The sequence below is a fragment of the Equus przewalskii genome, chromosome 5 (genome assembly GCF_037783145.1).
Source record: "Equus przewalskii isolate Varuska chromosome 5, EquPr2, whole genome shotgun sequence".
NCBI classification, from domain to species: domain Eukaryota; kingdom Metazoa; phylum Chordata; class Mammalia; order Perissodactyla; family Equidae; genus Equus; species Equus przewalskii.
The window spans coordinates 69,755,991-69,769,681 of record NC_091835.1 but is presented as its reverse complement, the minus strand read 5'-3'; the positions used below and the strand labels follow the sequence as shown (position 1 = coordinate 69,769,681).

General features: G+C 45.1%; 1 protein-coding gene across 5 annotated transcripts in view; it reads right to left on the bottom strand.

Annotated features, from left to right (window-relative positions):
- SLC4A8 (solute carrier family 4 member 8) overlaps positions 1-13,691 on the bottom strand; it is a 61,754-nt gene that overhangs the window by 12,104 nt on the left and 35,959 nt on the right. For 4 of the 5 annotated variants that reach the window (XM_008512215.2, XM_070621347.1, XM_008512209.2 and 1 more), the window contains 6 exons: positions 10,746-10,851; positions 9,977-10,138; positions 7,581-7,694; positions 5,039-5,200; positions 3,922-4,173; positions 1,078-1,146 (listed from right to left, as the gene is read on the bottom strand). In XM_008512215.2, the coding sequence (XP_008510437.1) occupies positions 1,078-1,146; positions 3,922-4,173; positions 5,039-5,200; positions 7,581-7,694; positions 9,977-10,138; positions 10,746-10,851 (865 nt within the window). Of the gene's footprint in view, positions 1-1,077; positions 1,147-3,921; positions 4,174-5,038; positions 5,201-5,277; positions 5,469-7,580; positions 7,695-9,976; positions 10,139-10,745; positions 10,852-13,691 lie in introns of those variants that run through there. The other variant, XM_008512220.2, reaches the window with a different exon arrangement.

Below are 13,691 nucleotides of genomic sequence, written 5' to 3'. Positions count from 1 at the left end.
ATTCATGTCTCTCACATCACCTGCTCTGAAGGGCAGGTAATACCCTCTCCACTGGACAGAAGTGGAAATGGGGACTCAGAGAGACCAAGGATTTTGGCCAAGGTTGGTAAGTGACAGAGTCAAAATCTGAAATCATCTTTTCTAATTCAAGGTTCGAATTTCTTCTCCTCTCCCACACTGTGGTTTCTCAGATCTTTCTCAGGAGAATTGAGAAGAAAAGAAACCATTTGCATCTTTCCTCTTATTATCAAAACCAAAGCTCTTACTTGTTCTTTGAAGAGTCTGGAGCTTTCATTGATTATTTATAGCAAAAAGATAAAATGAAAGCTCATAACATTCTGGATATGAAAAACTGACCATTCTTACATTATAAAAAGGAAAACAGAGACCCAGAGAGGTTAAGTAACCTGCTCAAGGTCGCAGTAGAACTCAGTGTGTAAGAACGCCCATTGCACACTCCATAAAAACAGAGAGGAACCAGCTGCCAATAGAAGCGGCCGCTAAGTTATCTCACCTCTGGGACACCCCGTTATTAGTGACAAGCTCCTGATAATCTCTGTTCAATGGCCTGAGGAATGAGTTGGTAGATGGGAGAAGGCAGAGTACGACAGGGAGTAATATCTGCTTATCTGGAGGTGCTCCCACGACTTCCCAGTGTCCTCGTCAGTGTACCCCTAGTTAGCCCCCTCTCTCATACTTCAGCCTGGCACTAAAACCAGCACTGTCCACGTGCGGAAGCGAGTTTGGTTCTTGACCAATCTTTCAGATCTAAGTTTACCAATATCTGGCAAAGCACCTAGTGTTTAATATGAGCCTGATAATTATCTGATGAATAATTAACGAATGACTGGAACCATGACATCAAGCCAGGTCACCCTGGAAGTCTCTGTACCCTCATGTCAACATAACTGTATTTTGCCCAATGTCCAAAGAAATGTCTAAAATAGCTTAACCACCAAGACTAGGAAATGGTTTCTCAAGAACTGGTTTGTGCTTCTCCTGGGGAGCTGTCCCTCCCTGGTCAGGACCGGTGAGCTCACACTGAGAAGACACTGCCCTGGCTGGACCATACAATACCTGAATTCCCTGTAGAGAAGAAACGCCCATGTAGAGGAAAACGCCATAGAGTACTGGCATCGGGATGAACTGAGGACCAAAGGGCAGAAAGACCACAAGTTAAACTTGGTATCATAGCACACTCAAGACCATATACACGTTCAAATCTCCAAGAAGGAAGCAAAGTCACAAAATCACCGCATAAGCATTGTGCTAGTTTCTGCTGCCTTTATATGATTTAGAAGTAGAAGCAAAAACAGAAGCTGGCAATAATAAAAATCATTTTGTTCTGAAATGAAATGATTACACGTAAGTGCAACGTGGTCCTGGTTCAATCATAGGCCTCACAGCTCACCTCTATCTGGCTCTTCCTTCTCCCTGGGGATGGGCACGCGCACACATGCGTGTGCACATGCAGACACACACACACCGCTCTTTTACGGAGTTGATACCTTTTCATTCTTTTGTAATTACATGATCATCTCCTCAGGGATTTGGGGTATTTTAACATGGACTAAAAAAGGTTCCTTTTTTACTAACCAGAAAATCGAGGGCAGGAGTGGGGGGTACCTTATCAGAGAGGGAATGATTTGAGAAGAAATATCAACACTATTCTATTTCACTTGAACACACACACACGTACCATGTGCCATCTGTCACCCTAGGTCATCTTCGGAGGGACTTTTTGAGGTAGGGAAACGAGGCCTACAGAATCAAGGCAGAGAGTCTCACAGCTGAAAACTCAACTCAACTTGCTTTTATCGTGGGGCTAAAGAAACTTGCCAGACAGAACTCCTCTCAGAACTAGAAAATCTGCATTGGCTTTTACGTTGTTCCAGCTCTACAGTGAGTAGACACCTCAATCTGGTGCTAACCTTGTGTGTACAACTATTGAATGCTTTCCTAAAAGAACCCCCCTGAGACAGTCACAGGAAGGCCAGGCGACGCCCACCACCACGGCTTCATGGTTACATTTCTGGAGGAGCAGCAACCTCTGGGCTCCTCCGGACGGCACCTAACCAGAAGTGGGAGTGGGGGTACAAGAGAATAGAAGTAGAATGGGGAAGGGACATGAGGAGAGGCGGCAAGATTGAGTGGAAAGTAAGGGGACAGGACAATGGTTCAGAATCCTTTCCCATCCCTCTCGATTCTCACCCTTAAACAGCATCTGCAGTGCAGGCTGGGGTGCGTGAAGATTCACCACAAAGACAGGGAAAGGAGGCAAGAGAGATAGGTAAGTGCTCTGGAATGGTTGGGGCTTGGTGATATGGCCATGGAGCTTTCACCCCATTTTTCCCAGATGTAAGCCTAACACCCACACAAAAAATTTTTCTGATGTTTAAGTATCTTCCATCTTTCCAAAAATCCTCTTTTAACCCCACATCTCACACTAACCACTGCCCATTCTTCTGTTTCACTTCACAGGAAAACCTCTTGCAAGAGTTGTCTGCCCGCACTCTCCTTACTTCCTCCCCTCCTATTTACTCTTCAGTCCTGTTACTCCGCTGCGGCCCCATTGTTCCACTGAGTCTGCTCTTCTAAAGTCACGTTAGGCCTCCATGTTGCCAAATCCAATGGCCATGCTTTAGTCTTCACCTTCCTAGACAGCTTCTAACCTTCTTGAAACACTCCCCTCGTTTGGCTTCCCTGACCACACGCCCTCCTGGTTTCCCTCCTACCATTCTGGCAGCTCCTTCTGACTCTCTGTGCTATCTCCTCATCTACCCAACTTCTAAACATTGGAGCTCCTTAGACTCTGCTCTTCCCTCTGGTCCTACTTTTCTTTTACCTCTATCCTTCTCCCTGAGCAAGCCTCTCTACCCTCTTGCTTTCAACACTACCCATGTGCTGTTGACGCCCACATTTTACTTTTAGTCCAGAACCTTGCCCTAGCCTCGTCACTCAGGTGCCTCCAGGACATCTCACCCAAAGTCTGACCACAGCCCACCCCTTACAAAATCACATCCTCCTTCACGCAGTCTTCTCCATCTTAAACGCCCTCACTCTCCACTCTGATGGTCAAGTCAGAACCTGGCTGCCATTTTCATTTTTCCACTTTCTTCACCCCATTCTACATCCAGTCAACCATCAGGACCTTTGGATCTGCCTCCAAGATGTACAGAAGCCGTGCCTTTTATCCGCCCCTACTACTGACTTCCTCATCCAAGCCACCATCATCTCTCATCTTTAACAGTTTCACTGGTCTCTCTGCTTCTATTTTCCCCTAACCCTAAAAACTCATTCTCTAGGCATCAGCCAGAGTGATCTTTTCAAAATACTAAATGGATCATGTTCCTCTCCTGTGAAACCCTTCAAAGGCTACCTTTACCAGTGTCAACAAGGCCCTGCGTGATCTGCCCCTGCTCACTCTTCACTCTCACCTCACTGTGCTCTTGCCTTCACTCAACACCCTTGAGCCACATGGCCCTGATATTTCCTAGAACACATACCACCCTTTCCCACCTGAGGGCCTGACTCGACTGCTTTTCTCCCTTTCCCCCAGGCCTTCTCCCACCATCCATGGCATGGCTGGCTCTACCTCATCTTAAATACCATCTCCTTAGAGAGGCCTTCTCTGACCACACTACCCAAACCAGCACCCCCTTAATTCTCTATAGCTCCACAGAGTACAACATATTTCCTTTTACCACTTATCATATTCTGTAATTATCATGTGTGTTTTCTTAACTAACTTTCTTAACCACTTCTTACCTGTCTTACCCTGCTAAAATAAGACCTTTCAGGGCAGGTACTTGTATGTGTATCTGTTCAGCATACCACTGTCTTCTCAGCACCTAACAGGATTCTGCGTGCAAATCAGGCACTCAATATTCAATATTACCCAAGGAGTGAATGAATGATTACCTTCAATATAGCCGTCATGAAGACTGAGCAGCCCATCAGCACAAAGATCATAAGGCCTGTCACTCTTTGCTCTCGGATGCCTAAGAACTTGGGCTGTTCCCCAGGAGCAGAGCACTCAGATTCCAGTTTTAGGCTGTTCACGTGTGTGATGGACAAGACAGTTGCAGCCACAAACCAGGGTAGGCCCATGATGGAGCAGACACCCAGCATGATGGCCACCATCAGCAGGTCCAGGTGGTAGCCACAGCCTTTCTGTGGGGAAACAGAGTCTCTGTCACCATCAGTGGGCTGGCTGTAGTAGGACATAGAACAGTGAGCTGAGAGTCTCAGGCCCAAAGCAGGAAGGGGTGTATGGGTAAGGTCAGTGGTCTCAGACAGGTTTCCCAGTCCCTGCTGGTTTAGAGGGAACAGAGAAGAAAAAGGGAAATCTTAGCCTGTCCTAACATGCCAATATCCATTCTTTAGCCAAGAGCCCTAAGATCTCACCCTGAGTATCCACACATGCAAAGATTCATCCTTTCTCAGCAGAGTAACCAGAAACCAAGTCACATATTGACCATTCTAGATGGTAGACATCAAAATAGTTGGAGATAAATGACCTTATTGGGTCCCTACAACACACCCCCAGATCCTTGCCAAATCTGATGTTGCCTACTCTAAGTAAGGAAAGAATAGAAACAAAAGCACAAAGTCTCTAATAAATGTACTGCAACCAACCCTACCTCCCTAGGATCCTTGGGCTCAAGGTTCACTCTGGAAACCCCAGTAACAGACACCAGTGGGAGAATACTGCCTCTAGAAAACAGTGGCCCAAACCCCGACCTGAATCTCAGGAAGATAAGCCTGATTCAGAGCACGTGGCTATACAGGGACCACCAGGAACTCTGCCCACCCACCTTCCCGCAGGTTTGAGAGGAGATTAACAGAGTCCTAGCTTCTTTTACAGCATACCATCATGCCCTACTCTAGGGACTGGAACCCCCTAAAAACTCCTTATGAGCTCCTTCCAGTCTGCTTTTATCCAGGTTCTACAGTTCCTGGTCTAAATGGGCTTACCTTAAAATCAAAACACGTAACAAACTGCCATTAGTCCTTCTAGGTTAGAACTTCTTGGTACCTTAAGCTTGTGTTCCTTCCTGTTAATGATGACAGCTGTGATCTGCTGGTCCATGAATATTAAGATAGTGCAGAGAAGAGCTGGGATAACTGCAGCTATCACAGTCCACCAGGGGTTGGGGCCGATGGGACTAATAATCCACCCTCGATCATCCCTTGTTGGCTAAAGGGAAAAAATAGAGTTTTATTTTTGTATTTTAAGTTAACTATAGTAATTAGGGCAAAACAGATCAAACTGAATCACAATATTCACATTTCTTTTTATTCTTGAATGAGAATCCTTAAAAAAAAAAAAAAGGCATGAAATACAGCAACTCCTTAGGAAATCTATGACCTTGCTCCAAATCCCCTTTGAAAGAGTCACTCCTCAACTGTCAACTTCCTGTGGAATATTCATTGCTCCTTCACCTCCTTCCCCTACTCTCCAAACCCTGTGGACAGAGAAAGCAACTTTATCTCAACATTAGGCCAAGTAAAAGATAACTGGTAACAAAATCTGTCGACAAAAAAGAATTTAATGACTTCCAGAGACAAATATAAACAACTGTGACTAGCCTCCTCAGCGCTTTCCTCAGAAGCCGTATAATGTGTGTCCACAGCACAAGGAAAGAAAAAGGAGAGCCAGCTGCATGCTAGCTCACAGGCTTAGACTGCATCGGTCCAGAGGCCTTCTCCCTTCAGCAGTGAAGCAGGGGCCCAGGCACCGGAGGCTTGAGAGAGGAGCCCAACACTGCCGACCCTGGGGACCTTTGATCCAGGGTCCCCTCCAATGTCCCTGTAAACCGCTGTTTAGAGACCTTATTTGTGTGTTCATGACATGCCTAAGTGCCCTAGACCCTCCCAAAGCCCCAGGGCACTCGGGGGAAGAGAAGCTCACCTTGCTTAGCAAGCAGTACTGCAGGATAAGTCAGGGATCAAAACCGGCCCAAACTCAATGAAAGAAGCAAAGACTGTTATATCCAAAGTACTTGGTTCCATATTGTTCCCAACTCTAGGATTCAAAGACTCTTCAATAACGTCACCATGTCCCAAATTATGAATGGGTTAGGTTCTGAAAGTTTACAGAATCTATGTCTCCTTAGTAGCAATGTTCTAAGTGATAGTTAAACTCTCAGGCCAACACAAAAACCTATTAAACTCTGACTGACATTAACTCGTTAGCAAGAGTACTAGCCTTCAGATTGGGTCTTGGTCGCTGGGGGCCATGTGGTATAACAGAGAAAGAAAGAAGGAAGAAAATTTCTTCTCTGCTTCCTGAAAGCGAGGTCTGCCAATGAGCAACATTTTCTTTGACATTCTCCCAATTCCCTTTCTCATCTCTCCCACCTCCCAGAGGCCTTCTTCCCAGATGTCCCAGAAATTCAGTGCCTTCTGACTATCTTAAGCCTACCCATCAGGGAACCTTTCCAAGGACTGCTTAATGCTCCCAAATTACTTATTTTTACACAAAATCCACTCCTCCTGCAGGGTTGACCACAGCGAGATATTGCAGAGAAAGCTGATTGCGCTCATTCACACAAAGGTGACAATGACGTAGTCTCAGAGGCATTACATTTTTAAAGAGGGAGATTTTTAATCCATAAATTTGTGACTGGTGGCATTTCAGCAAATTCAACAAAATAAAATTAAAAAGTTTCAGGCAATATGGAAAAAGATATTTTTAACCAGGCCTACTGGAGGGAGAGAGGGAGGGAAAGAAAGACAAAGGCCGTCTGTGTGTACCAGTATGGACTGCCTTCATTCCTGTCTCCCTCCTCCCGGCCTGGCCAGCCTCTCCTTTCATACTTCTCCTCCAGCCACTGAGTACGCCCAGGCTTTCTCTTCTCTCCACCCTGTGGGGATCTATGCAACTGAGCTCAGCTCTTCCATCTTCTCGCTTTACTCAGCTAGTGGCCCCAAACTGAAATAGATTTGGAGTCCCTCCGTATTAATCATTTCTTTTACTTTTTGTATAAGTTTTTTTGAAAAATATTATAGATTATAGAGAGTTATACAAACAAACAATGAAATAAGGTTGAAGAGATGTCACAATTACTTTGGCAGGGGCCCTAGACCCTGGGTGAGGCCCCTCAGTCAGCCCACCTCCTCACACGGCAAGATCCTTGAGCCGAGGGGCCAGGTCCAACATTTAGCTTTTTCATCCTTCCCAGGGCCCTTAAACAGGTGATGCTCAATGAAACTGCTGTAAACCAGACTTCTTTCAGAGACCCACGTTTCCACAGTTTCTGGTATATATTTATATAAATGTACACATTTTTTGTTTTAAATCTTAACATATTAAAAACAATAAGTGGCATTAAGGATAATAAATAATACTTTTCATTCATTAAACAATCTTAGGTTTCTGTTCTCTGACTTTTCTGACCTGAACTCAGCCAAGCCTGCAGAGTCTGCTCTCCTGAGTGGTGAGGCATGAGGAGCAAGGTTCAGATTTAGAAGACTACAAAACTCATGATTCGGGTATGGGAAGGCCTTTGACATCAACTCAGGACCAGATTCTATGAAACTACAAGAGGGCATCAAGTACCCTGAGACTTGCTTACCTTGAACACACTGGGAACTTGAAGCTTTGGTGACGGGACTCCAATCAAAAAGTCAATAATCACCATTGTGAAGATAGTAAGGAAAACAGCAAAGTCACTCACCATGGAGCGCACCTGGCATGAGAAAGCGTTGGAAAAGGGTTTTAGTAGGTTAAATGTGGTAGAAAAGAACTTAGTATTGTAAAAGGTTTAAAAATCCTCAGAAGAATGCTTTAATTTTATAGGTGAATTAATACAAGCATATTTAAACAAAGAAATATGTTGATATGCCCAAGCTAATACCCAAAAAGTGTGGATATGATGGGGGAGAATGAATCATGTGACAAACTCTAATGTAACCCACCCCAACCTCTGAAGAGTTCTGTTTGGAGCATTTATGGCCAGGTTTAGGCAACAGCTCCGAGAACTTGGAAGGAGACGTTCTGGGACCAGCCAAGGTCCATTCGTGCCGGCCAGGAACCTCGGCAGCAGCATCAACCCCTCTTCTCCCTCAACCCAACACCTGATCCATCTGCATGCAAGTCCTGCTGGCTCGACCTTCAGAACTTATCCAGAATCTGAGCACTTCTCAGCCCTCCACTGTCCCTACCCAGACCAAAGTCACCAGCAGCTCTTGTAGCACACTCTTAACCTCGCTCCTGCCCTTCATTAAGCCACCGAAGTGATCATTTAAAACATAAGGCAGATCACATCACTCCCCTACCAAAGCCCTGAAAATGGATCCTCATTTCACTGAGTTAAAAACCCAAAGGCCTTCTTGGCCTCTGAGGTCCACGCACTGGCATCGTTATGTCTCCGCCCCCAGCTCCTAATGCTCTCCCACTCGCTTGCTCTGCTCCAGCCACAAAGACCTCCTTGTTGCTTCTTAAACATGCCAGACTCACTCTCACCTCAGGGTCTTTGTACTTGCTTATCCTTCTCCACAAATGCTTTTCCTCCAGGTCACCTCTTGGGTAGTTCCCTCATCTCCTTTACGTTCACTCAGATATCACCTCCTCCATGAGATCTGTTCTGATGATCCTACTTAAAATTGGTCACCACTCTCCACCCCAGCACTTCCTAGACTCCTTTCCTGCTTTATTTTTCTCCATAGCACTTATTCTATTCTGTCCCCAAGAGGACTATCCCACCGTATAGTTTCGTGTAGCTTTAATAAAATACAATGCTTCTGAAACACCCAGTGCCTGCCATAATCTGAATTCTAAGACATAGAGCAAAACATGTCTTAGCCACAGGTAACATCACTGACGCCTTAACCTGGCTTTGCTTTCCTTTGAACCTGAGGCTTCCAGTTCCCCCTCCCTGGCTTTGTTAGTTCTCCTCTGAATGTGACAAAAATTCTCTCAACATGCAGCTGCCCCACCAAAGCCCATCTTGACCATCCTGGGGCCCAGTGGCCCCTCTCTCCTCTGAACTCCTATAGCACTTACATCCCAGGTTGGCATCCAACTCTCTACTACTGTCTCGTATGGACCTGGTGGTTTCATGGGTTTCCCCTTCCTATCTGATGGCAGAGACCATGTTTTAAACTTCTTTTGCATCCCCCATAGCACTTAACCGAGGCCTCAGCAAGTAGTTAGTACACAATTGCCTTGCGTTAACTATCTGTCCAGACAAGAAACAATGACCCCAAACTTACTTAATATGCACCGCCCTTAACTACTGCATAGGCTCACTGAAGTCTAAGAACATGTTCTAGTCACATACATATGTAAATATCTAATCACCCTAGCCCCCCCACCTAGTCACACATCCTGCTCTGCAAATGTGCCTGAAGAAACTCACTTACAGAAAAGCCCCCATTCTCTTGATTCTAGCACCTTTTCAAAGCAATGACTGCTTTATCCACTCTACACTTGGCCTCTAATTCTGCCCTGCCAAAACCGGTCACAATACAAACAGTGCCATCGCATCAGGGAAGGCTGCCGAGGCTTCAAACAGTCATGCAAACCAAGTCAGGAGCATTCTAGCTGCTGCAGTCAATGTCACCAGTGGTGTCACAAGCTTCACAAAGCCATCCCCGGGAGGAGACTCTGGGGTTTCCTACATATCTGAAACTATCATCCCAAATTACTATACTCAGGAACCAGCTCTAGCTATCGGATGCTCCATGTACCAGCATTCTGGAAATGACATTTCAAAGCTTTTAGAGAACACTACCACCACCTTAAACTCACCTGGCACTTTTAAATCAAAAAGTTTTTAAGTATTAACCCCTCATACCACACATGAAAGAGGCTCCGGACACTAGAAGAAGAGAAAGCTACTGTGTGGTTCATCAGGACATTTGGAACTCTCCACCTGCCTGTCTACTCAGCAAGCAACACGGAGGCTGAGAGCCAGCTCTGTTACAGTAGAATTCTACCACAAAAGAAATGCATGAGCATGCGACCTACTCTGGTTGGAAAATAGCGGCTTGTCTTAAATGTCTTTAAGGTGCTCGAGAGGATGAAGGTGGTGAAGAAGAGAATGCAGGACCAAAAGAGCACATCAGGAGTATAGGGTCCGTGATGGCCACACGCAGATCCCGTGAACTCTCCATGCATCTCCTGGCATTCCTGGAGGAACAAGTATTCTGGGTGATGCAAGGCACACATGAGGGAATAAATGACTGTTGCCTCTGACCTGGCACTCACTGTCATCCCACGGTGGCTGGGGAGTGCAGGCTGCCAGCAGCATCCACTTGACCTCCACATAGTTGTGGGGCTCTCACATGCACAAGCCCCTTCCAAGTAGGCTGACTGTTAGGGTCCTAAGATGCTTTTGAAAATGAAACCAGAACTGTCCCAAGGAAGTATGAGCTTCTGGGACGGCTCTAGCAATTTGTATTATTGATTACAGAGGCCTTCCAAATTTGAAGGTTCTTCAAGCCCCACAAAGCCTGGGTCTGCCCCACTGCTCTGCCTGGTTTCATCCCCACATATTCCTGGTGCAGGGTCACTGGATAGGGTACATGTGGGAGAGAAGAGAGAGATAATCTTCTCTTCCCTTGATGTACAAGAAAACTTCTGAAGTGGAAAAAAGTCAGTAAGAATAGTTAAAAAAAAAAAAGCTTTATTTCTGAAAATGCTAGGGCTTGCTAAAGGGCTACCCCCCTTCTACCTAGAAAGGCCCTCTTAAACCTGTGGTCACATTGCTACCCCACCTGGCAGCTCCCGGACTTACGCTAACAGTCAGGTTAGCCCAGTGGACTTCTGCTGTCACGATGTTGTGGTCCTTCCAGTACTGCAGAGTGTGATTGTTTGGATTCTCTGGGAGGGAACACCTGCAGCTGAGGGGAAAGAGAAAAAGACTGCTGAGGAAAGTAGTCAAGTAGTTGACATATTTTCAGCTGTGACTGAGCTAAAGGGTCTGTCAGAGCTGCCTATTTCTCCTCTGCCCACTTCAGAGCCCTGAAGTTGGTGCTGTCGGTTGAGGCCCATGTGTAGGCCCAACCACATCCCAATTTTTTAGTCAGTCATCACTAAAGATGGACGCAAACCAGTGTGTGGGTCTTGGATTAAATTGTGCCCCGAATGAGCCCTGGTGGTTTTCTTGCTTAGTTTCTATCTCTTAGGCTCTTTCTATGAAATTCAATCTACATAGCAAGGAGGACCTGATATCCCAGTCAGCTCTCAGCAGCTTCCTCCAAGCCTGGATGTCTTGTTCCCTATACCCGGTCACATTCTTGCTCTAAAAATTGGAGTCTCCTGGAATCAAGATGCAAGCTCTTCCTGACACTGCATTAGCCCTAGAAACATCTCACGCCTCCACCACTCTCAGGCTTCCCCAGGCCTCTTCTTCCATCTAAACCTGTCCATCTGACCAGACCTGTCCCACTGGCCACCATATTGCCTCCCAGTCCCAACATGCTTCATGCCTGAACTGGTTCCCAGTATACTCAACTGATACAGTCATTCCCACCAACTTTGTTTCACCTGTGAATTTAATAAGCTTCCTTCTAAGGATATAGCACGACAGAATTAAAATTCAAAAAGATCTCAACAGTTTATAACGATAGGAGGAATCAACAAAATGAAAATTAATAGGGAAAGCTATAAAGTCCTATATTTAGGTATAAAAAAAATCAATTCCAAATGTGGAAGCAACAAAGATGTCCTTCAGCAGGTGAATGGATGTAGTGGAGTACATCAAGACAATGGACTGTTAGTCAGTGCTAAAAAGAAATGAGCTATCGAGCCATGAAAAGACATACTAGACCTTTAAGTGCACATTACTAAGTGAATGAAGCCAATCTGAAAAGGCTACATACTACACGATCACAGCTATACGACATGGTGGAAAAGGCAAAACTATGGAGACAGTAAAAAGATTTCTGTTCTCCAGAGGTTGGGGTTGGTGGGGGCGAATCAATAGGCAGAGCACAGAGAATTTTTATGGCACTCTAACTGTTCTGTATGATACTAAAACGGCGATGTCATTATACACTCATCAAAACCCATAGAATTTACAATACCAGGAGTGAACCCTAGGGGCTGGCCTGGTGGCGCAGAGGTTAAGTTCGCACGTTCTGCCTCAGCGGCCCGGGGTTTGCCAGTTCAGATCCTAGGTGTGGACATGGCACCGCTTGGCAAAAGCCATACTGTGGTAGGCATCCCACATATAAAGTAGAGGAAGATGCACATGGATGTTAGCTCAGGGCCAGTCTTCCTCAGCAAAAAGAGGAGGATTGGCGGCAGATGTTAGCTCAGGGCTAATCTTCCTCAAAAAAATAAATAAATAAAATAAAATAAAAAATAAACTATATTCTAAAAAAAAAAAAAAAGAGTGAACCCCTAATGTAAACTACAGACTTTGGGTGATAACGATGTGTCAATATAGGTTCATTGATTGCAACAAATGGGCACTCTGGTGGGGAATACTCATAGAGGGGGAAGCTGTGCATGTGTGGGGGTGAGGAGTATATGGGAACTCTCTGTACTTTCTGCTCAATCTTGCTGTGAACCTAAAGCTGCTCTAAAAAACCTAAGTCTCTTAAAAAATCAATTCCACACATATTAACATAAAATCATTCAAAAAGCTGGGGCGTTCTAGCTGCACATCAGCTCCATACGAACCAGCAGGGGAATGCAACTAAGAAAAACGTCATCTTGAGCTGTATTAACAAAGAATTACAGGATCCAGATCCAAAGCCTACTCCGGCCAGGGCTGGTCACTCTTATCTACCTTCTCCGACTAGGATATAAGCCTCATGAAGGTAGATCCTCTGTGTGTCATATTCACCGCTATGTTTCAGGGCCTAAAACAGTGCCCAGCACACAGTAGATGCTAAACAAATATTTGTTAAATGAATAAATGAATGATGCAAAAGGTCAAAGAATAAATCTTACTCCGATGCCAATGGGTAATCCAGTAGGCTTCAAAGATTATACTCCCTAATGGTTATTTTGTAATAAAATAATTTTTAAATTCTAATACATTTTTTGTGAATTCTGGATTTTAAAAGGTTAACGAACAGACAACTAGACTCTATAAAAGTGTGTATGCAGCTGGTTGGCAGACGCCTCCGTGCAGGGTGCCCACGTGGCGCAGGCGTTCCAGGTGGAAAGGGCTCCCCTCACCACCAGAGCCTCCATGTCCGAACTGTGCAGCCAGAGGGAGGGAACCTGACATACAGAGCTAAAGGACAAGGGGCTTTAGTCATAATTTGGAGAACACTATTCCAGAGAAGAAATGTTTTCTAGGACCAGACTCTCCTAGATGGTGGAAAACACAGCCAAACACTGTATTTCTTCTCCAGCTGATCCAGGCTATACTAAGCATGTGAAGAAAACAAAATTTCTTGAATTGAAATCTAGGTAAGTAAACAGATTTCTAGATCTTTAGGATACACAGTAAGAGACGTGTGGATCTGTCAAGAACCATTAACATCTCTCTGTCTAATGAGTGCTAAGAGTAGCCTGTATACACTTGCAGAGAATCTTGATAACACGGTCCAGCATCACAGTCCTTGCAAAAAGAATCACTTCCCAACAACTAACTTCAACTCTCCCTGCTATATTTGCAACCTATTTTTGCCTCAATGTCTGAAACCAAAAGACATGCTCTAGAAGCATTTCTCAAGTCCCCTCTGGGTTTCACTCTTAGTCCTTCCTCTCCATCATCACTTTT